The 25457-nt window shown below is 43.4% G+C and overlaps 1 protein-coding gene across 1 annotated transcript in view; it reads left to right on the top strand.

Moving 5' to 3' along the window:
* Positions 1 to 25457, top strand: part of LOC106652208 (protein nubbin-like) — a 148020-nt gene that overhangs the window by 30387 nt on the left and 92176 nt on the right. Inside the window, exon 2 of the mRNA XM_023460395.1 lies at positions 4289 to 4321. Coding sequence (XP_023316163.1) covers positions 4289 to 4321 — 33 coding nt within the window. The remainder of the gene's footprint in view (positions 1 to 4288; positions 4322 to 25457) is intronic.

Below are 25457 nucleotides of genomic sequence, written 5' to 3'. Positions count from 1 at the left end.
TCTTCCCGCGCGATACTTTTTGTTTAATAATTTCACACCCGTATACAGGTTCGCGTGCAGTGTAGACGATCAGCCGCCCCGGCACTGCTTTGCTCCTTTAATGTGTACAAAACGCCGCTCGAGCTACCGGCTACGTGCTTTCGAGCATCTCGAACTTCACGTATGACTTTTCGATTTAAAATTATACTATCCAGAGGTCGAATTGTAAAGTTTGATATTATCATTAGAAGAAAAAATGGACCTTAATTCAGCCCGCTCGCAAGGTTAAATTTTCACTTTGCATGTCAAACGCACATTCGTAATTTTATACCGACCGATCTATAAAAGCATCATCGACGTTTGTACGTACGGGAGATCATAATATGCCGCCCGCGTCCAAGAGCGTAATCTACATAATCAATAAGACTCGTTATTCAATGATCGCGCGGGATCGCGAGTGATGGCATCGGCATTCGTGCGGCAGGACACGCAACGCACGCAGAGAAAGAGAGAGAGACTCACGATGCAGGACATGCGATGATACTCGAGCTTCATCGCACGTGAATTGTAAAGCCGCGGATCCGCATCGATTAATATACTTTCTTATATGAGAAGCATCCAGAGATCGTATTATGCATTGTCCGACTTCGATAATTACGCCCCGACCGCCTGCCGATGTCTATTAAAGCGAGACGAGAGTCGTGAGCTTTTTAGGCGTTATTATTGTTCACGATCTAGCCTATGTGTGTGTGTGTGTGTGTGTGTGTGTGTGTGTGTGTGTGTGCTATATATTTTTGCTATATGTGCCATATTGATGCAAAAATATAATAAGTAAACTTGTTTCGATAGGTATCCGATCCATATTATTCTTATTGCTTCGCAAAAATCGGTGTGTTTTCACATCTAAACTTTCAAAACTAATTTGCATAATACGATTCAAACTTTATCGTCGAATATCGAGTTCTTAAATTGATTAATTGATTTCGAACATCAAAGTCTCGACGATCGAGCCATTAATACAAATAAATCATTGCGAATCCCAGCCGATATAATTGGCCCACTCCGCGTGGCATGGCTTTATCGTACTACGGCCCATGATGATGCACAATATACAATACAACTCTGAATGCACACACATACGCATTTATAAATATTCCATTTGAATTGAAAACGTATATAGTTATGAGCCGATCCACGGCAGCAGCGACTCGCAGTCCAATTTCCACTTCAAAAGCTGAACAAGCAATTAGGATTCAAGCTCGTCGAGAATGCAATATATGATAATTTCTCACGATTGTTTTTTTTTTACCTCCATCCGCGGAAATGCATGGCATAAATAATTCGCCCACAGCAGCTCTTTCGCTTCGTTATTCAATTGAAAAAGATGTGAAAAGTCAAGAGTTCTCTTGGCACCACTAATTAATAGATTTTTTCAATGCTACTCCTGCTACTGATGTTCGGAGGCTCGAGCGTATGTGTGTGTGTGCGCGCACTGCGCTAGACAACCACTTGAATGCTTCATTTATCATTTTTAATATTTTCACTTTTGTATACGCTGGCGGCTCGGCGTTGTTTATACATGTTTATCCTTATCGCAGCCGAGAGTCTCGAGTCAGCTTCTGAGATTAACATCGAACGATGTTGGGATATACATATGAAAAAAGAAAGAAGATTATTTTTAATTATGTGAATTGATACGCGGTGAGATAATTAGCTTACTAATATACAAGAGCGTGCGCTTAGGTTCAACTCTTTTCCATATGCAATAGGCTTTTAATACCTGTTGAATAATTGTGTCTCGAGCGTTTGGTAATGAGAGCTTCGCGCTGCTACCGCCAGCAGAGAATGCCGTTGTCTGAAGCCGCGCGCATATCCGAAAAAGATTCGTGTACGAGATAAATTTTATAAATGCCGATTTCTCGCTGAAGCATTTGAAATACCGTCACAGCTCGTAAATATATTCGCGGTTCGGCTGTTGCGCACCTGACGAAATTTACCTCACACTTTGACTAATTACCATTTGACCGTCTCTCATCCCAACCCTCTTCATCGCGGCGATCGTTGCACAACGTCGTGAATGCATAATTCAATTTTTACGACTTCTTCGACGTTTTTTGACGTTCTCTCTCTCTCTCTCTCTGCGCGCGCGTTACGCATGCCAAATCAATTTTCGCTCGCGCCCGTGTGTGGTTTGTCGTGCGTGCGTAAGTATAGGTGCGAGTCGATGCTAAATTCATAGTGCACTAGCGCAGGCAGCCACAGCACACGGCACAGAAGCGCAGTGTGCAGGCACCAATGCGCACGCGGAGCCCCTTAAAAACAGTAAAAAGGATTTAAGCACGTAGATACGGAAACCTTTTTAATATTTATCGTCGATCGTTTTCTGCTTGGCTGCCTCTGCGTCGCAGCCAAGCAGACCATTAGCGATTCGTCGAGCAAACGCGCGCAGTTTCCCTGAAAAATATTAGAATACGCACATACACACACATACTTGTGTGTGCACACGCGACACTGTGAGCGGATTGTGCTGCTGCAGCGCGGGCTGATTGGTATCTGCGCGTGTGGCACATTATATTTCATTGGGAGGTGCCGGTCTGTTCGCACCTCGTATACATACACACACACACGAACACTAGGACGCCGAGACGCGAAACGGAATACCAGATGTAGCTGAGAAAGTCTCGCGAGTGCAGCACAGCGCTATAACACATCGGAAGGACAACGGCACGACGAAGGCGAGAGTAAAAGAGGAAAGAAAGAGAGAAAGAGAAACGAGTATCTGCATGTGTGTGTGTATCGTTTTGGTTTTATCGGCTTTGTCGATCTTTGCACCTCGCGCTCGCCCAAAGGTGAGAGAGCACAAGATTCCCGACGCGTGCTCGATCCTCTCCGCAATCATACACATATCGAATCGAGCTTGTGTGTTGCTGATGCTGCTGCTATAAGCGACTGCATATAAGCATCGTATGTGCATATATCATGTATAGACATTACATACGTACGCGTATAATACGGGAAACCGCGCCTCATTTCTCACATGCATACACACCATTTCGATACAGGTAGGCGCATAATGCGAAAACGCGTTGAAATTCTTTATTTCGGATACTTCCGGGCCCCGCGTTGTGCGTTGGTAATTATATTGTTTCAAACCAGTGTTTAGGCTTGGCACGTTGAGAATAATAATTTTTTTCACGATTCCTCGTGCACACTTTAACATTTCATCGAATGCCAATGGTAATGACATGGCTCTTTCTCTCTCTTTCCCTCGATGCGCTTAATTTATGCAGCGATTCGCGCGCATTACCCTCGCCGCGCTCACTGATGACGCTGCAGCAAACGGCAAGAATTCGCAGCTGTGCAAAGAATCGCAGAAATTGAAAATAGCGCGGGTAATTTTTTGTCCCGTCCGTGTGTGAGTGTGCTGCGCTGCGCTTCAGGCCCGTGACTACACAACTCGCTCCACAATACATGCATATAATAATGTAAAAATCGAGAGAGAGAAAGAGGAAAAAAAAATTGTATATAATGCTCGGCGACGGCGGCGGTGGTGGTATACGATGTGTATGTGTTATAATAGCTCGAGGCGGCCGCGCGTGTGCACCAGCTCTAACAGGAAACATGGCCTAATGCTTTGATGTGCCTTGTCCACTGCTGCTGCTGCTGCTGCTGCCGAGGGATAATTCGTTCACCTTACTCCAAATTGTGTGCCTCCGCCACGTAAGACGTGTTGCTCGTCCTCCTTCTTCTTCCCTTTTTTTTTGTTTTTTTTTTTTTCTACCTTCGAGCCAAAATCGCACGTGGCACAGATGAATTATGATGTCGGTATTAGTACTGATGCACATAACATACAGCTATACTGGCCCATTAGGTGCGTCAAGTCAACGTTCTTTATTAAATTTTTCTTTTTTGTAAAATAATAATATCAAGTATGTAGAAAATTATTTTTCAATTTTCATTTTTCCTTAAACTTCTTTTCATCGTCCATTCACTCTAAAGCTTTCATCTAATAGGTGTATTTGGAAACGAAAAAAGTGTACTAGAGCTCGTCATTATCGATGAAAGGGCGCTCCTACATTCATACGAATTTCGTGTTTTTTCTTTTTTTTTTCGGGCAATCATCATCCCACACCTTATTCCAGGCGAAATTTAAACAATTTTACTTCTTTCTCGAGAAATCATGAATTATTCGAGACATTATGTGCATTCTCGAATACCAGTTCACTACCTTTGTCAATTATATAATCAAAAAAATTCTCACCAATACTTCGAAATTCATCTTATTTTTATTTTTATGTTTCTTTTGCAGATGCGTGCGAGCCGATGACAGATCGAACTTATGGTAAGTCATCCACAAATCAAGTTTATTCAATTGTGTTTCTATATTTTCAAGTACCATTTTATACTGACTTTGCAATGCATGTATTTTCCTTTCCTAAAAATGCTTAAATATGTTTACGGTTTTTCCAAGTTTCTTCGTTGAAAAGTTTGAGTCGTACGACGACGTACCACAAGATATATCGCGTAATCGATGTTCTCGTCGCGTTTCGAAAAGCAAAAAGTGCATCTCACCCGCGAAGATATGTGTGTATACGTGGCGGCATTTCGTGGCGCAGGTAGAAAATTTTTCACGACTCGATATAAAAAGATTAGAGACGCTCAAATTGTCTCTCGCTCTCTTTCTCTTTCATGCTGTATATATAATAATACAACGAGCCCGGGTGTCGGGTGTCACTTTGTGCGCGCATGGGAGATCACAAATGACCGTCCGCATCGCGGAGTATAGTTACAGATGCGGATGGCGAACTCTCGCGCGAGCTGCCTGGCAAAAAAGTGTGAATTCCTCTCGGCGAGCAGCTACTGCACTTGTTTCAGCTGCGAGATATCTTTGTGCCAGGATTATATGAAGTGCGAGAGAGAGAGAGAGAGAGAGAGACGGACGTGAATTATTGCGAAACGTTTTATGCATTGCATAGGTGCGCTGCCATTATAGTACGTGCGCTGTGTGATAAGTTTTTGTCGCGCGCATACAGAGCACTTCGCATCGCGCGAAGCAAACTCGGCATTGGCGAGAATTCGGGATTTAATAACGACGCGTGAATTTAATTTTCTCGAAAGCTACATTTTTCTAAAATTACATCGATATCGCATGAATCAACTCCATTAGACAGCGCGAGAAAAATAATACGACGAAAATCCATCAGGAGCTATACACGACTGGTGGTACACACGTACAAATGAATTAAATTTTATACATTAATACCATGCTCGCAGGTGTGCGTGTGTGTGTGACAGCATTTGTTAAGGGCGAGCAGAGAAATTTTGCAGACTCTCGATCTCTTTTTGAGACACCCGCAGTCACATAATTGCACCTTCTAGTATTTGCAGGTGCTGCTGCTGTGTTTCGTCGCCATAAAATATTATACGATCGCACTCTTGATAGCTATGAAAAAAGTCTAATTGTTAAAATTATAAAAAGATATTCATTTTTATTATGGTAAATCCATTCAACTTGGTGAACGCGGAATCGGGCGTAACACATGTCAAACGAAAAGTAATACATATAAATGCGTCCGTATACAACTTCATCATTTCGAACACCCAACATCCAAGAGTTGCTTTAAAATAAACAGCCTCGAAGCACTACAGAGAGAGAGAGAGAGAGGCTCGGCCTGCGCTATATCGAATCAACAGGTTTCTTACATGTAAAAGAGTGTAAAACGTTTGGAAAGCAGTGGTATATAGAAAAGAAGAGCACACACCCCACATAGGCGCATAGAGCAGTAGTGACTCGTACACGCGCGCGAATCTTTTAGCCGTTATATAGGGGTGGAGATCTGAAGCGAGCCGAGCAAAAAGCTCGCAAAACCCTCACCCACACCCACTACCATACTCGGCACGATCGCGCGTGCGAGAAGACGTTACATACGTAAAAAAGTCCAAGTCTCTCTGCTCTCTGTATATATATAGCGACGAAAGATGTATCGTTCGTCCGGGGGATCTCTGTATACAGCGCACAGACACACACAGGCACACGGACGTCAAAGCTCGAGCCGTATGGATATATATACGCGCGGGGAAAGTCAAGTCCACCCTTGGCCCGAACACGCCCGCGCACAACACGCGTTTTATATATTCCCTCTTCTGTATAGCGCCGGGTTGCGGAGGAGCGTGAAGAGACAGACGATTAGGACTTTGGGCGTATATAGCGCCTTATAGCTTCTCTCGCTCTCGCTCTTGTATTATATCCGGGATCCCCCATGGAAAACTTAAAATAACATCGTTCCATAATTCGGCTTGCCGTCACCGCCGACAGTCCTTTACCTTAGATATACACGCTGCGCTACAGGCTGGTGGAAAACGTGTATTCTCCCGCTGTAATGCGTACGCCGCTTTTGCGGGCGAAGATAGAGAGAGAGAGAGAGAAAGAGTGAGATTCTGTCCCGTCATCGAGCGATTTGCACGGCCATTCTTTGGCCGGCATATACCGCGCTTGATATAGATTGATGTACTCGCCGAATCGCGCGCGAATGTGTATTATACGCACGCATTTACCAAAGGGGGAAATTTCAACGATAAAGCGGATTCTTTGATAAGGCGGAAAAATTGAGCAGTTATGCCGTGTATACTTCCTGACTACGCGGCTGTATGTGTCTAAAATTGATCCTACACAGAGCGAGCTATACAGATTGCACAGAGAGCTTGAACACAATCGGCATCGAGAATGGAAAAGTCTCGATTAATAAACACACGCGCGGAGCTGTCTCTCGCGCACCTGACCTCGCAGACCAACTGCAGAAATGCACGCGTTTCGGACTCGAGTATATATATAGCCGTACATACACACCCGAGCACGCAGGTATAAATATAGAAGTTGAGCACCCCTTTGACAGTGCTCATTACAGCTGTGTCCCGCCCTCTGCTGCGCACAAGCAGCATCGCAGTGCAACAACAGCAGCAGCGGTGTACGGGTAATCAGCAGAGGCACTTGACTTTCTTTCGATAGCTATATATACGTACATGTATGCTCGCTTGCTTACTGCATGCAGCAGCAGCAGCTACAACTCGAGGGTGGGAGCGAGCTGAAAGAGAGAGAGAGAGAGCCCAGTGGAGGCGGTAGCTGACCTCGCCCGGGGCCTTTGCTTTTCGTCCTTTGTCTCTATCTCTTCTTCTTTCCTCTACCTCCAGTATCCTTACGTTATTTCTTCTTCGTTTTTTTTTTACTTCGTCTTTCACTTCTCTCGTTCATTTTTGCCTTCGTGCGTGCACACATACACACATGCATTCGTTCGTATATGCAAGTTTTGTTTTCATTTATTTATTTATTTTTATTTTTTCAATTTTTTGTTACCTCCTGCGTGAGTATTCATACATATAATACGCTGCATACGTGCAATAGGGGCAGTACGAGAGAGGGAGGGAAAGAAAAAGAGCACTAATTTAACTACCTAGCGCATGCACACGCGCTCGCTTATTTACAATGTAAGCCGCGTCAGCGCTCGGCCAAGGTTTTGTTCTGGATTAACGCCGATTTAAAACATGTGTGTGTGTGTATGAGCTCTACATGACCACGCTGATGAATTTACAATGACAGGAGGATATCGTTTTTTGCCGCAGCTGCATCATGCGCGCGCAGCTCTCTCGTATAAATGTAGCTTTTTGCGTGTGTGTGTGTGTATATAGGCCGATGCATAATTATGTACGTGATAGAGAGAACTCGCGCGAGCATCCGGTTTACAGGTGTATTCGCTTTTGCGATTCGTCCCCATCCGTACATATCTGCTTTTAGAGATGGAAGTAAAACTCTTTATCAATTTGAATGATTATTTTAGAGACTTGAATCAATTGAGTTGACTAAAGAATATTGATGCTTTGACGTTATTATTTATTTAATTTTTATCATTATACATGAAGCAATTTTTATATGATATGGGAGATCAAATTTTTCAATCAATTTATAATATTAATAACTATTGTAGTACCCGAGCAAGTATTTAGATAAGAAAATATGTACTTGAAAAAATCTAAAATTGAATGTGGAAGCACACAATAAAATTAAAAAAAAAGGTATTATGGATGATTAATTTTACTTACGCTACCTTTAAATGAAGTCTTCGTTGAAAATTAATGAATCAGTATTGCATGAAAGTGCATTTTGTGATATAGGTCATTTTTAAAACAAAACTAAATCAAAAAGATTTGACTCGGTTTCAACAGAAACAGAAGAGAACTGCTTTGAACATTTTGATTGAAAATTAACGTTTAAATAATGATTTAATTGCTCAAAAAATGTGTGAGATTTCTAACACTAGATGACGAGTATCTTTGACTGTAAATCCGCAAGAGGCAAAGTCAAAATAATTGTTCAAGTCTAGACAAAAAGCAGCTGATGAAAAGAAACGTTGTTGACGTTATTTACATCACGATCTAATGCGAAAGTTCTCGCCAAAATACGCGTTGCATTTAAAAAGCTTGTGTCGTTGCGCACGCGCCTCATGGAACGCGGTGTGCGAAGATGAAAAAGCTACTGCTGCTACTGCTCAGCGCTCACGATAACTGTTTCTGCGTTATAGGATGGCAAAAAAGCGCCGAGCGCGGCCCTTGTGCATACGGAATCCAGTCGTCCTCGCGGCTGTCATTCGCGCTGCGATTTCGTCAAGCTGCGTGCACTACCACAAGCTCGTATGTTGTCACTGCCGGGCACAATATTGTGCGTGTATCGCACACGAGATTTCCCATCAACATCCTCGAGAGCCTCTCTCTCTCTCTCTCTCGTCTTCTCCTGGCTCGACCACGATTCTCGGAAAATGCCATAAATTCTTTTTTTTTTAATCCCCCTCATTGCCGAGCCACGAGCAGCTATGGTATAAAAGATAGCTATTCCCTTTCCGTTACGTTATGGTAACGCTACAGATAGTACACGTATAATATATAGAGCCTAACCCGTTCCAACTCTTGATCCGAGGCAACGTATTATACATTGCGCTATGCGTTCGCGAGACATACGTTACATGCGTGTAGCATACATCAACTCGTACTAGAAAAAGCTTTAACGCCGCTGCTGCTGCGCAGTCCATCGTATGGCTCGGCTATTTCTCTCGCGGATTCTCCGGCGACTACTGCGAGAGACTAGGGGGATTCCAGCAGCTCATTAGGAAAATTTGTCCGTTGTCGTCGTCGATCGCGTAAATAGCCTCTAGGCTTTCGCTTTACTATGTGCTGCTGCACAGAGCTCGAATTGTACGGTTACCTTTTTCTACGAGCAGCTATACGGTGATCGCATATACGCTCAAGTTCGTGTCTCGAGCAACGAGACGCGACTCGTCGTCTTATTTTTACGTTTCTCCGTTCAATAACGCAACGTATACGGGGGTTAACGCCGAGGCCAAGGAAAATTTAGCCTCGAGGGTGTGGCTCGTTAATCGGCCGTCGTTACATCCGAGACTGCTGCTGAAGAAGCACGAGCGTCCGAGAAAGGAAGCGTCGCGCACATACACGCGCGGGCAAAAAATATAATACGAGCGCAGACCGAATCTCGAGATCTATTTGTCTTACTCGAGTCGTCGAGAGATCGCCGCGCCGCGGCTACTCCTTTCTTCCGCCCTTCCCCCTCTTGCCACTCTCGCGGTATTCGTCACTCAAAGTCAGGCGCGCTCCGTGCAATAATTCTATCCCTATATACGCAAATTTGGAGCACGGCAGCGGTGGCGGCAGCGGCGGTGATGGCGGCGAGCGAACGACAAAGGAAGCCGCCACTGCCGCCTGCAGCATATTGCACGCACAGTCGGGCGCAACGTGTCGTCCTCGTGAGCGACGAATTTGCTCGTTATCCTGCCTGCATAATCTTCCACGTTATTCTCACTCTCTCTCGCTTTTATACATTATACAAATGGCTTTTTGCGCCGACATACCCATTCCGCGATTCCAATGATATACTCGATTTTATACTAATATGTTTGTGCGTACTTCTTCTTGTACTGCAGCGACAAAAAACTCACTTCAAAGACTCGAGCGCATCACTTTGCAAGATTTGTTGAAAAACGCAGGAAAAAATCTCTTAGTCTTATACGTATCACACTCGCAGACGCGATATATTTTTTAAAGTGTTCACGCGAGTGAAAGAGATTTTTTCTTATCCCTTATTGAGATTCCAATTTTTTTTCGTCTTGCGTATATAGACACGATATAATTTGCATCGGGGGAGCTAAATCACTACTTACATAACTTTTTTTATCAATGATTGCTGTTTTTAAATTTTCTGTGTTTACGGAAAACAGTGGAAGGGGTTATCAAGGGATGCTAATTATTGCTTCAAAGAAAGGATTTCCGATTCACAACATTACTTTAAAGTGCCTGTTAATATTTGAATTTTTATAAAAAGAAAATAATAACAAAATGAATAACAGTTTAAAATATTTTATTATTCATCAAAATCTTAAAGATGTTCACATAAAAGATTTCCAATATGTCATAGCGTACTTATACAAGTGAGAAGTCTACATATAGTTCAAATTATTTATCGGGTCAAATCTTACATTTGGTTTGCTACTATCATGTACTGCTAATACGTAATTTTCTAAGATATGCTGGAATCCAAATGATCTATGGCAAATCTTGCATTTAACAGGTTAGCGGCAATGTACTGCATTTATGTGTTTAGTAAGGTTTCTTTTTTGTCAAAATGATTTGCTAAGATTATGAACTGCATTTATGTGAGTATTGAGGTAATTCTTGTATCCAAATGATTTGTGACAAATCTCACATTCGAAGAGTTTGCTACCAACATGTACTGTATTTATGTGAGTGTTTAGGTGAGTTTTTCGTCCAAATGATTTGTGACAAATCTCACAATCGAAGGGTTTGACCTGATTATGTACTGTGTTTATGTGAGTTTTGAGGTCAGCTTTTCGTCCAAATGATTTGTGACAAATCTCACATTCAAATGGTTTGCTACCAACATGTACTGTATTAGTGTGAGTGTTTAGGTGAGTTTTTCGTCCAAATGATTTGTGACAAATCACACATTCAAATGGTTTGCTACGAACATGGACTGTATTCAAGTGAGTTTTGATTTGCTGTTTTTGTCCAAATGATTTGTGACAAATCTCACATTCAAATGGTTTGCTACGAACATGGACTGTAATTATATGACTTTTAAGGTTATTTTTTTGTCCAAATGATTTGTGACAAATCTCACATTCGAATGGTTTTTTACGATCATGTACTATAATTATATGACTTTTAAGGTTATTTTTTTGTCTAAATGATTTGTGACAAATCTCACATTCGAAAGGTTTATTAAGATCGTGTATCGTATTAACGTGACGTTTGAGGTCACTTTTTCGTCCAAATGATTTGCGACAAATATCACACTCAAAGGGTTTGCTACGAACATGGACTGTATTCAAGTGAGTTTTGAGGTGTTGTTTTTGTCCAAATGAATTGTGGCAAATCTCACACTCGAAGGGTTTGCTACGTTCATGTACTGCATTGATGTGTCGTTTGAGGTGACTTTTTCGTCCGCATATTTTATGGCAAATGTCACATTCGAAGAGTTTGCTCGAATTTGCATCAGTATGAGTTTTAATAGTACTTTTATACGTAATTTCTCTTTTATACGTTTTTTGACACATTGTGAATATTTCTTTATAAACTTTATCTTTCGATTGGTAAGTCTCTTGAAACTGCAGATCATTTTCGTAATTGAATCCTTTTTTAATTAAAATAAGTAGCCCTTTTCCTCTCGAATAACTGCTCTGAATTTGGTTTTTTACTTCCACAATAAGTGGATTATTCTGAGGTTCAGTTTTGCAGATGTTTTTTGAGGAAGATTTCAGTTCAGGTTTAACATCTTTGCACTCTAAGTCTATGAATATTTTTTCATCGAACTCTTCCTGAAATGGCATAGACTCATTCATATGGTTTGTGTAAAATTAAAATTGAGTAATAGTTTTTTATAGTGAAATATTGAAACAAGATTTAAATCATTTAACTCACTGTGGATTTATAAACTGTGGATATTGCCACGTTTTTGATCTCGCCTGAGTTTACTAAATCGAGAATACAATTTTCACCTGCACCAGACCAAGTACTGTTTGGTTCTTCCTTTACTCTGAAGAACAATGAAGCATGATGAGGCGTTTGCTTAATAAATATTATGATATGTACAAAAAATATTATACCTAACTGTGCCTCCTCTGCTATCCATCACTTGCTTAGTTGTACGTGATCACTGTGAATTTTTACGATTTACGCCGAGAAAATATTGGAGGTTATATTTCGAGTAGCCAACACTTGTACCTCGATAGAGGCGCTTTCAATGTTATGATTTGTAAACACTTGCTTACCGCAGGAATTTAGCTCTTTGTTAGCTACTGAACGCACAACTCATACGTTAGCGAAGTGTGAGAGATAGCTCCGTGGCGATACATTCCCCTTCCATCAATGACTGGCCATAAGAGGCGCTCGCGTATCATTAAAGCTACACTTGTGATGAAAATGTCATTCGCTCAGGCGCACAATTTTGTTATACGTACGTGCAATATGGATGCGGAAAAAAATGTACACAAAAGAAAAATATTTCTTTTTACCCCCACTAGTACAGTGTACAGCGGTATTATGCCTTATATTAGAAATCAAGTTCAATTGGTAATTAGAGCTATTGATAGTAGTTAAATAACTATAAGGCACCTTCATAAACACTTTTACAAAAAAATATCTTCATCTTTAATTTTAACAAATGGTTCAGTAATGTATTTTAAATGCAATTGTTGTGATTGGTCGTTGAATTTGGGTAGATGGCGTGTGATGTATCGAGCGCGAGTTTTACAACTTTTTATTACGTGATCAAGTATGGGTACGATCTTTTGCACGCCGAGTGCGCTGAAAGGTGCTAGTGAGCTTTGTTATAAAGCTTTAAAGCTCCGCGATGACAAAGCGACATCGTCGTTGCATTCGGGCTCGCTCTCGTATACTATGCACAGATACGTCAAGCTGGCAATTATTGAAAAGCTGCTAGCCGTTATAAAGACGTGCGTCCTATCGACGGCTAGCCAGAGGCTGTATCACGTGCACCGTACACGGACGGACTACATAGTGGAACACACTATGCACACTCTGCTCACATTATGGCGCGTTTACGCGAACGCAAACTGGTTTAACTAATACACCATCGTGTGTTTTCCTAGCGTTGCTCTAGCTCCAGCACCTGCATCTTAATGTATATCTAATTCAAAAATCAACTTGTGCTTTATGGACTGCTGCTGCTGGCAAGCTGCTCGTTGTTGTTGTTGTTGTTGTTTTTGTTGTTGTTACAAGTTCGTTGGTGCGCATGCATGAATATAAAATCTTTGACCGTAAAGTCGAGACTTTAAGTCCATCATGTATTCGAACGCATTGATCTTGACGATGTTCATTAAAACAGCACCACGTTTAAAAGTGACCAAGGTCTGCGAATTTAAACGAAACTCATAGATACAAATGTGCTTGCGATCAATCGAATATCGTGAAAATTTAATAGTTACCGCTGGCTCGCCGATTTGGTCATTTTCGACAGTCGTCGTCGTAGTGACCTTCAAACGCGTTGAATTAATTTTCTTTGTCAGTTCGACGACAGTTACATTAACGCGATACACGTTGCGTAGCATAGTCGCGATAATTTAAAAGCAATTATGTATTTTCAACATAATACCGATCGGCCCAGGGCGGTGGACGCCACGAAAGAGATCGGCACTACAGAGACTCGAGTCGTCGCGGCGACTCTGTACACAAGCCGATGCGCTCATGGCAATCACAAATGTATTCATTCAAATGGTATGCGCGCGCTCTTGGGCCATATACCCGGGGATCATCGCAAATTTCGGGGGCAAAAACGGGCGCGCGAGTGCCTACATTTATATACGAAGTGAAATACCTGAAAATATTTTCGGCCGCATTCCATCAAAAACAACAATGCAGCAGCGACGGAGCGGTGCCGAGTAACAGAGGGAGCCGCGAGGACGGCTCGAGAGTGCGGAATCTCGTCACATACCCATGCAAATCAATCGTCGTGCAGCAGTAGCAGCAGCAGCCCGCGGGTGATGGGCATCAAAGCCACGAAACGAGTCGTCGAAAATTCTCGCCGCCGCCACCGAATCCGCGCGCAGGTATATATATAGTACAATAAGCTGAATCAGCGGCACGTATGACAATGAGTATATATAGAAAGGCTCGTGCAGGGCAGCACCTACTCTGCCTTCTGAGGCTCTCGTCGACTCGCTCCTCGAGAAGATCCGGCCGAGACCTATTATTTAGCATAGCCACTTTTTTCCGAACGATGCTGCCGCTGCGAGTTGCGCGCAGCGGCGGCGTTTGTCTTTGTACCCTCTCTCATTCGCTCGCTCTTGTTCTCGCTCTCGGAACGACGATGATGATGACGATGCAACGGCAGCCAGCAGCAGCCCCTTCCTCTCGTCTTGTGTCCTTCTATCTCTCTCTCGCGAAGAGGACTTTTTTTCTTCGTTTTCTGCCCTTCCTCTCACTCGCATACTCTGTCTCTCTTTCTCTGTTTGATGCGTATTATGCGCGCTACCTCGGCGTTACGTATGTATAACTTTTCTTTCTTTCTCTCTCGTTCTCTTTCGCGTTTATGTATGCGCTCGTTGGCTATATATATGCCTGCGATCGCAACGGCAGCAAAAGGCGCAGAGGCAAATCATCATCCTCGTGTGCAACGATGAGAGAGTACGAGAGAGAGGTAGAGAGGGCTAATGGACGCTCGATCGTACGCTTCATTATTGTAATTTGACTACTATTAACTGCGGCAGTGCGCAATATTGCCTCTCGCGAATCGAGCGATTTCCGCTTGTGCATTATATTATATTGCGAGAGGCCGAGAGGCCACAACGAGTTGATTATTGTTGTATCTCCTTTGGAATCGTTATTCGCGCTTGGCGCTTCTCTTGCTCTTTCTTTCTCTCTCTCTCTCTCTCTCTCTCTCTCTCTCTCTCTCTATCTTTTATGTACATCTGCGCTCTTGCACATCGATCTAATTATACATTTTTAAGGCACCTTTCACTGCATTGAAAATCAATTCATTCGATATTAATTTTTGGAAGTCAAGTACACGCTAAAAATTAGTTCATTTCTTTGCTTTCGAGCTATATCCTTATAATTTGCCCGCAGGATTCACGGTCCACACCGAAAAATCACCTTTTCCATTTTTCTACTCCCTTTCTCTCTCGTCAGCCCTCGCACGTGGGAATAAACGAAGAACTCGGCAACGGCAGATCTCGCGCACGTACTAAACGTATAATATACTCTTGCGTTCTCGCGCGTCAAGGTGGTACTCGAGCTCTGGCAGTAGCAGATTTTTTGTGTCGAATTCGCGCCTTCGTGCCGCCGTATACAGAGTGGGCCTCATCACGAGCTGCAGAGCTGCTGCAGCAGCAGAGAGACGCCAACGCGACGTTTATTAAATTCGAGAGACAAAAAGCAAGCTCGACTCCTTCTTTCTCGCTCATTTTCTCAGCTTCTTGCCTATACGTAAAAGAGCGCTAACTGATTCGAGTTATAGTGCAACACCTCGTGCGAGCTCGCTTCTACTACAGTCTACGTGGTGGCAGAAAAGACGACTTTTTGCCATCACCTGCGCGGCGATGAGCAATTACTAGCCTACTCACAGCTCGATAATTTCCGTGCCGCTGCCGTCCTTGTTGTTCTGTACCTGCCCACCTGTGCTAATTGTGCCGACTGGACTTGTAAAATGTATTATAATATGGCACACATGTATACTTATAATATATGCCTCGACACGACAAATATTTTGTATGTTTTTTTATTGTCTTCGCGACTTTGTTTTTTATTTCGAGTTTTTTATAAATGCTTACAAGATGTCTAACTCATAATGTACGTTCACACGAGGGTAATTTTTCCAATTCGAGAAAACGATTGTAAAACTCGAATATTTAAAATTGCAATTTATTGCGATACACCTTGTAATATCATACAAGGATATGATAAAGCACATAAAGCGCAGCGAAGCAGAGTGTATAGCTTATTCATATTCAAAAGCGATGTATAATCAAAGGGCGCTGCGCTTCCGCAGAGAGGAGCCGCCACCGCCGCAGCCGCGCTTATAAATCAAAAACATTCAAATCTGTCTTGCATTTATATAAACACAGTCCGAGATTAGTGCCTGTGCGAGAGTATGGTATAGTCGCCTGTGAGAATCATTCGTTTCCTCCCCAAAAAGCCATCATGAAAAGCAATCACCGTGTGGCGTATGCATATTATATATTACGTTTGCAAGAATCGTCAAAACAGAGAAGAGAGATGAAAAATAGAACAAGAGCAAATTGGCGTACGCCTACCTGTGCGCGGAGCGCACACAAGGATCACGAGAAAAAGGGACAAAACGAAAGGTTGAAAAAAAAAAAAAGAAAAGAAAGAATATCGCAGCCGCACATAAATCTGCGCAACGTATGAGGCGGCGCAGCGGCGGCGTAACGCTATCATTACACATCCGCGCGCGAGCGAGCGAGTGAGAGAGAAAGAGAGCGCTGACGAGCTCTTGGGAGGCTCTCCTCGCTGCTGCTCTCCAAAGAGCGAGAGAGCGAGCGAGACGCCGATATTTTAATGAATTCGCCGAAGTCGAACGAAATCCCTCAGAAGCGGAAGAAGAGAGCTGGAGCTCGCATAAGCAAAAATCATTTTTTCGAAATGTATATATCTCTGTGTATGTATATTATATACCTGCGCCTACGGTGAGTAATACGACTTTTACCTGCTCGCCGGTCCCTGAACGCTCGAACGCTGTAATTTTGACGATCGCGATGACAAGGCGCAGGGGTGCATCGGGCTCAGGCGACAACAACAGGTATATATATACGGGTCGCCGCCGATGAGGACTACACACGTTGCGCGCATCGCGAGCGAGCGAGCGGACTTTAATGAGCACAGCCAAAGAGAGAGGGACAGAGGCTTATTATTTGCAAAGAGCGCGAGAGTAAGCTCGGAACAATATTTACGATAAATCATTACGTTTTCCATACGAGTGTGTGTGCATGGCTATTTGTGTATTATAAATATGTGTGTAGCTATAATCTCGAAGAAAGCCAGTGCGATTAATTAAACATGTGTTGGTTTTATTCCGTCGTTTTTCCTCGCGGTATATCTCAGCCCTGCGCGCGCGCACATGAACGTTCGGACGGAAAGTGGTAAGCGCACGAATCTGTTTATAAAGTCACGTTGTGGATTTTTCACTTTTATTATATTGCGATATAATTATTAAGGCTAATTTTAAATTATAATTAACTGTCAATTAAATCAATTAGATCTCGCGAACCGGCATAAACATAACAATTAGTTTCTTATATACACACACAGACAAAAAAACGCGTTGTTGATGATGATCATCGTAATATAAGCAAAAAGAGGCTGCATAAAAAATTTAAAAGTTAAAATAAAGAAGAAAAAAGAAAAAAAAATAGTATATTACCCCGAAAGATTAGACGGATGCTTCCTACGCGCGCGTGCACCTGCGGAGTGCGCAGTCTCGTGCATGCTTTCTAAACGCGAGCGCGAACAGTAGAGAAAAGTTAAGGCACGTATATAATAGATAATCCTCCTCTCGTTGCCGTACATATACGCTGCTTAACGCGCTATATGCCGAATTGCCCGTGGCGCGAGTGACTTTTATGATACGTATCCCACACTTTACCTGGATAAGCATCGAACGCGTATACACCACACACCCACATTATTATACGCTTTTTTTTTCATTAATCAGAATGCAGCAGCCTCCTGAATATGCGACTATCGCGTGCGATGAATAATATATAAATATATACGTACACCGTTGCCCCGCCGATGCTGCGCGTGTCGTGTGTATACAACCTATCTCGAATCTGCGTTTAACGATTCGACTATTATACAGTTTTAAGTCGCTGCTTTTCGCGATCTTGATTCCAGGCTCAGAGAGAGCCTCGAATTCACCGCGAAATCTCGCTCTCTTCGCGCCGTATACTTTTGCCGCTGTTTGTATTAAAAAATTTTAAGTCTTCACGCTTGAGCAAGATTGATAATTAATCATTAATGCCGGCTCCTAAGTATGAAATTTAAAAAAATGCCTATTGGGTTGTCAAATACTCCCTGCAGTTTATATACTACACGAATCCAAAGATCAAAAAAGATACCAAAAATTCAGCGAGCTGAAAATATTAACAAAGTGTTTGTGATTGCTACACGAGGGGCGATCGTAATAAGGTTGGATCCGAGCTCCCAACGAAGAAGTCTCTGCCGCCTCTCTGCTGCAGTGCATTTGTTGCAGTGCACTGGATTGCTGTGCAGCCAGTGCAACTACACAACACACACACACACACACACACACAGCATCACGATCGAGGTTCGATCTTAATTTCGATCGAGGCTGTATTGAGACGTCGCCCGGTGTATACAGACCTCGTTTTTATTATTATTTTTTTTTATACATCGTCTCGGGCTTTGAGGCGAAAGCCTCGTCGATTTCAATAGGCCACGCACAAAAGCCACAGGCCGCGCTGATCGGGCTACGTGCATATTGTGTACAACATAATGAGCGTGGAGTTAAAAAGGTCGAGAGATCCGAAAGAGCGAAGAAGCAGCAGCAGCAGCGGAGGAGCCTTGGGAGCGCTGCAGTATATATTATCACGGGCCCAAAAAAGCACGCGCGGGATCGAGCGTTACGAATTTTAATTTCGAATTGGCCGCGTTGTGTCCCGAGAGCGAGAGAGGAGATAATGTACAGCGCGATAATGATTACATTTCTATCGCGTTCGTGGGGATGCAGAAATTGACGATCGCGCGGCATCAAAGGATAATGTACGTTGCGACGTGCGCGTGTTGCGATCGAGCTGCTGCCGTCCGGGTTTCGATGATACATGGCCTTTTTCATTACGTGCACTGTTGGTAATGCGAACTTTATATATAAGGGCGATCTACTTACAGACTTACGCTACACTTGTCGTCGTCGTCGTCGTCTTTGTGAGTGCTTCATCAGGCCGCGAGGCGCAGCGCACGACAGATCGTTATTTGCATTCGTCGTTGTCGTCGTGCAGCAGTTTATCATGCACGATCCCTCGCGTGGACGCAGTCGCGACAATGGATCATCAGATCGTAGAAAGAGGCAAGAAGAGAAGCAAGAAGCGGCAGATCACGCGACGGATCGAGGAAATTCCAGCTATACGAATTAAGAGCAATATAAGCTCTTGCGGCTCTCCTGGCTGTGCGCCATGCTATACGTACAGCTGTCTTTGCATTGCTAATTTTATGCCGCGCCGTCGGAACAGTATCAAAGCTCGGCTGCTTCTGTGCGCATATATTGTTGTTGCATGCGTGTGTGTGCATGTGAATATACGTAAGTCAGGCAGGCAATGTTTTAAACGAAGCTGCACCGCAGCTCGTACGAATGCGGAAACTCTCGCGTGACAAGACGACAATTCGCCGATATCATAATACGTGCATATAGCGCGCGCAACACGCAGTGTGCCACGTCGAGGCCGCCCCGGCAAAAGTAAGATCTCACGAGAATCGAGCTAATTATTCACACAATGTGTATCGCACATGCGGCAGCAGCAGCAGCAGCAGCTCGTATAAGACGAATGCGCAGACAGACTTGCACACAGCGCACCACGCACGACGAGAGAGAGAGAGAGACGATCCAAGGCGATGTATGTGGTATTTAAGCTTTGCATGACGTTCGTCTATTTATCAAGTGCTTCAGCATGCAGCACACACATACACACATGCACAGACGTGTATTGTTTATTGTATATAAGGTCGCAGCATTGCGACGCGATCAGCCGCCGCCGCCGCCGCAACAATCACCTGCGGGCGATTTTAATCTAATTTGTATCCCTCGAGTTCTGACGATCTTTTCTTTCCTTTCAAAAGCCGCGCGTATACAACATAGTCTTATAATTTGTACCGCCCGTGACTACCGTTTTCGCGCGCGGCCCTCGGAGCAGCTTTTGTGAGAAAATAAAACAGCGAGTCGAGTCGAGTATTGTGCATATCGCGGGTGGATGAATCGCGCATGTATACTTCTTATAAATGCATTGATAAATCGGCCTGGTCTGTCCGAAATCCCTCAAAAGAAACTCAATGCATCGAGCGCTATTCAATCGTAATTTTTCTTCCTCCGCTCTTTCTTCTGTCCCTCTTATTAAAGATCGGACTCGTATGCAAAAAAGTCGAGGATCGTTTCAATCGTATATTGCAGGTCTCCGTGGCGACTGCATCACTGCATTCGCGCACACACGTGCGGTACGCACGCGCGCGTATAACTCGCCAACTGTGCCTTACGATGAATAAAAAAAAAAAAGGAAAAGAGAAGACGATCGGTGCGGTGCAGCGAGCACATACACACACTTGGCCGGTCGAGTATCGTATTAAATGCGGTGTATATGTACGGTCGGTACTCGGGTACTCTCACTCGGTATAAAGTCCGTCGAGTCACGGGGCGCGTGTGTGCATATCATCAAAACTTATGATCTCTCATCGAGCTTACAAATTATCGTACATGTCCTATAATGAATCAAAGTCCAGGGCGCGTATATGGAGGGCTGCGCGCGGCACTCTGTGCTATATGGTAGTCACGCACACCAATATACGTATACGCGACTCGATATATAACCGATTAGTATGTGCGCGCAATGCACGAGAGAAGAGAGAGAGAGAGAGAGAGAGAAATCGAAGGACGCAGAAAGGACAGCCTATACCACCCGTGCTGGTTATGGAATTATAAATATGAATACGAAATCGATACGTTGGTAAAAAAAGAAAACCGCGCGTACACACACAAACACACACGAATGCAGATCGTGCATCGGAGCTTAATTTTTCTCAATAGTCAACTTGGACGTTCAACAAATTTAATTGTAGTGCGCACGTAGGCTGAAAACGAACGAGTAGGCCTCGTGATTTTGATGCCGTGCTCGAAACGAATCGATAAATGTAACTGAACACAAAAAATCTACACTGTTGAAAATATCTAGGTTAAAATTAATCTAAAAGTGGAAGAATTTTTTTTCCTTTCACATAAGGCAATACAATTTCGTATAAAAGCATTAAAGTTAATACAATATGAAGCCTTAAGATAAAATTTTTCAATTGTGCTTTTACTTATATAATTATTTTCACTTTGCCACTTGTAGATTCACAGATACAGGTACTCGCCATCTAGTGGTAAAAACTGACATAAATTATCATTGTATTTTCATACCTTTTTTAAGCAGTTAGCACAACAAATAAATCAGAATTTCAATATTTTTGTGTTAGAAAAGATTTGAGTGTTGAGTTAAATAATTTTTGTTCACAAATTTTTTGTGAAGATTTCATGTCAAAGTTAGTTGACATTAAATTTAAGATTTTTTTACAGTTTAAGTATGCACAGGTCAGTTGAGGCACATTCGATTTTGAATATTCATATTTACCCTTATGCAATATTCGTACCGTATTCCAATCGAGCACGAACTTATTTAATTTATTCGAATTAAACGATAGTACTGCATCTGGCCTGCGAAACGCGCATGTGCAGATCGGCACACGTGCAAGCGAGAGACGTGGCCGATCGTTCACTGATCGTACACTGTTCTCGTAAGGCAATTTCATTTGCCTGAGTGTGTGTGCAACTCAACCGAACAAATTGATAAGCTCGCTCGTACACGCCTTCCGCTTGCACTGCTGCTGCTTCTGCTGCCAGAAAGAAAAGAGGTCGTGCTCTTTCTCTCTCTCTCCATCTCCGCTAAGTTCGGAAAACTATTTATTACACACAACAGCATGATGTGCTTGCGTATCATAATGTATCTGTCACTTGTCTTGCATGCATGACGTCTCGGACTCCATGAGCACTTGGATGATCTTTTACAGTAAGTAGCTGCAAGTGCTCTATTGCATCTACCTTACGAATATGAGTTGTATACAGTTGTATATTTATTTAGACGTCGGTATTGAGCGATTCGGAGGTGATCAGCGCGCGGGTTCAACGATCACGCCACACGATTGCACGTATCTCTCACGGAGTTACAATTGTTGCGATCGCGGATCCTAATCGATCCTCAAGTGGAAGTAATTGACTCATTGCAGTGTATAACAATAATCGCGATCGGACTTGCACGAGAAAAAAAAACTCGAGCCGTAATGTGTATCGAGCTTGGGTGCCACCGATACACCGATACGTATAATATAGCCGCAACAAAGTTTAATATATAGAGAGACCGGCTGATCGGCTCATACGGCATGCCGTCATGCGCAAATACAAGTACAATATAACACAACGATTAAATGCGATCGTATTACTACATCATTCGTTATCAGGCCCGCCGCCGCCGTCGCCGTAGCCGCGATTATATGGGAATGAGAGGATCATCGGCCGTGCAAAAAGATGATGATGATTCTCACGTGAGTCGGTACCATTAGCATAGGCCGCGAGAGAGCCGTGGCGCGCGTATGAGCGTACGTGTACCCCCCACAGCGCCGCCCGCTTGATTTTTGCATCCACACGCGCGCTCGAGACTATTACAGACACACATCCGTGCAAGCAACAGCAGCCGCATATATGTATTTATACATATGCAAGTTGCGCGCGAACCAAGAGATGATGATGAGAAAGAAACGCACGATAACTGCCCGCACGTACACACATATACACACGTGCACACACACCTACATTTATACAGGTATATCAGCAGCAGAGCCGCACGCGTGCACACAATATCAGCCTGTATATGAATTGCCAGTCAACTTGGCCGCAAAGCAAAGCAAAGCATTGATTTATATTATAAGATGCATAACTGCTGCAGCTCTCAAGCAGATATCTGCTGCTGCAGCGCCTCTTTGCCTTTGATTATAATGCGATATTTATTCCGAAATGAGAAACGACGACTGGGTCCACGAGAGACTGACCGACGTGCCTCGTTATGCATTATACGCGTACCCGCATGTGTGCATACAGCGATATGCTAATGTCATCCGTTTTTCAGTCCACCCACGTCATGCACGCGGGCGAGCTTATATATTTTGTATATGTGCGATCGCGAGCTTAATTCTGCTTCGACGTTACGATGTAATGCTTCGTGTGTATTAATTATTGTAATCATTAAACGTTATAATTATTAAATACGTTAAGAGTCATAAACTTTTTTGAAATATGATATCTCGTTGCAGCAAAGGCAATGTCGAAGGCGGCTGTTGTAAATCGCGGGTCTAAACGTCTTCGCGACACGCAATGACTTCGCGAAAGCTCGTATTTAAATTTCAAGTTTACATGCGCAGGATCTCTCTAAGTCATGCGCAGCGAAATCGTATCCACGCATAAACCACACGTGTGCAAATGCCTGCAGTGGCATACATATCGAACCAGTTCGTTTCCATCGAGCCCGGACGAAAAAGGCGCTACTACCTTTTTCATCTTGCATCTGTCTGTCTGTCTCTGTCTCTCCGCGCTGTATTTAAATCTCACAGTCTCGCGAGTTTCGAGTCGGTGTGACCCGGTGCTGCTGCTGCGGTCTGGCGAGCCAAAATAAAAAACGTAGGAGAAGACGACGTCGAAGAAGAAGAAGAAGGAGAGACAAGGACGCGAATTCCGATCGCGGGCGCCTCATTCACTCAGCGGTTAAAGAGGGCGTTTTCGTTTCGAGCTTTGATTTATGCCGCGCGCGGCCAGCTAGCTATATATATACTCTCGACTCGACTTATACTTTTGCTAAAAACGTATATACGTATCGCTCCCCGCCGCTGCAGAATTATACATTTATGCAACGCAAACGATTCTCGTGCTTAATTTTCTCATTTTTCGTGTAGTTTTAATAATTCTAATGAGCGTTCAGGTGAGCTTGAGATCGGCTACGATGATACTTGCCGGTATAAGTGTTAATTTACGAAGTCGGACTGTACTTTTTCATTCGAGTGTAAAAAGTCGGGTACTAATAAATGAAAAGATTATCGACGATCGTATGCGGCACCGCACTACTCATCGTTCAAAATGCAAATCGGCATTAACGATGTTAATTATAAGTAACATCGCGTCGCCAACACGCAACGATACATCGTTGTACAGCTATAATGCATAGACGAGAAAAGCTCAGGTTACTTTTTAGCTTATTGCAAAAGTTTCTGCTCTAACCGTACACGCGCCTCTGGTTTATTATAATTTTTTTTAATTAGCAAATATGTCGGAATTATCTCTACTTTGCGCGGCTTATTTAATATTCAACTCGCCTCGGATTCTCAAGTATATACCACTGCAGATCTTCGAGGCGCGAGCGCACCACCTGTGTGCCGCCGCATCTTCAAATTAGAATTTTATCAAGAAATTGACCGGCGTGTACTACACGATTATGATGTATAATGGGCAAAAGGCCAGACTACACATTTTAAATTGCATTTGTGTAAGGTAATTAAAGTCGAGCTCGTATGAATGAAACATTGATTCCATTACGTGATCTCGTTAATATGCACCTGTTTATTCAATTTTCTTATAATATGTTTTTTTTCTTCTATAGCTCGAAGCTAGAAATTACATTTCCTCGAAACAATTTTTTGAATTTAACTAGATTTTTATTCGCACCTCGCCGCGTGTGCGGCTTAAAATCATCGCCGCGCGCGCTGAATTATTTCACTCGCATTATATTACCGAACGTGGATGAAAGGAAGACGTCAAACTTCGTTGTCAATTAATATCCTCTTAAAGCCCGCGAGGCTCTTGCGCTTATTGTACCCGTAATATGAATGGACTCGATCGTCGCGATCGCGTCGGGGCCCGAAAGGCAAAACGCGCAACGATCGATCGATCCGCGGCGGCGCGCGCGCGTGCGAGCTCGCAAAAGTTTGTTTATTGATCGAGGACAATTTTTCAGGCCTGTCAGTGGACATGCGGGCTCACAATGACGATGCCCTGCGCCGCGCATATGCACGGAGCAATTATGGTATTGAGCCATTAAAATTGAATCGCTCTATCAGAGGCTTGAAAAGGCGCGAAGAAACGTCTTAAAGAGTCTCCTCTCGACTTCTCGCCCTTTCCCCATTATCTTCGCTCCCTGCACTCTCGGAACAAGCGCTAATGTTTTCATCTCGCGGACGGAGATGAATATCGACTTGACGCGAAGGCGAATAAAGTAAAAAAGAAAAAAGGGCCGCCGGAGGCGAATCGGAACAACGAGCGAGTGAAATTACGACGGCTTATACTCGCTCGCTCTGGTGACAATACTGTATATAAATATAATATTCTTACGCGCGTGCGCGCCGAGGCTTGTGGCAATTAGGAGGCTGGGTTGATCGGGTATTATGAAAGGGGTAGAAATGTTTCCACTCACTCTCTCTTCCTCGCGAGCAGCCCCAAAAGCCCTAAAGATTCAGCTAATGATCTCCTGGGGGCAACTTTGCTTATAAATACATTTCATTGTGTGCGCGCGTATTATATGCCCTTTTGCACCTTTTGCGTTTCTCTCCTCGGCTTTGATGGC

This window comes from Trichogramma pretiosum, unplaced genomic scaffold (assembly GCF_000599845.2).
Source record: "Trichogramma pretiosum strain Unisexual culture from Peru unplaced genomic scaffold, Tpre_2.0 scaffold29, whole genome shotgun sequence".
NCBI classification, from domain to species: domain Eukaryota; kingdom Metazoa; phylum Arthropoda; class Insecta; order Hymenoptera; family Trichogrammatidae; genus Trichogramma; species Trichogramma pretiosum.
This window is presented reverse-complemented; position numbering and strand designations above follow the sequence as displayed.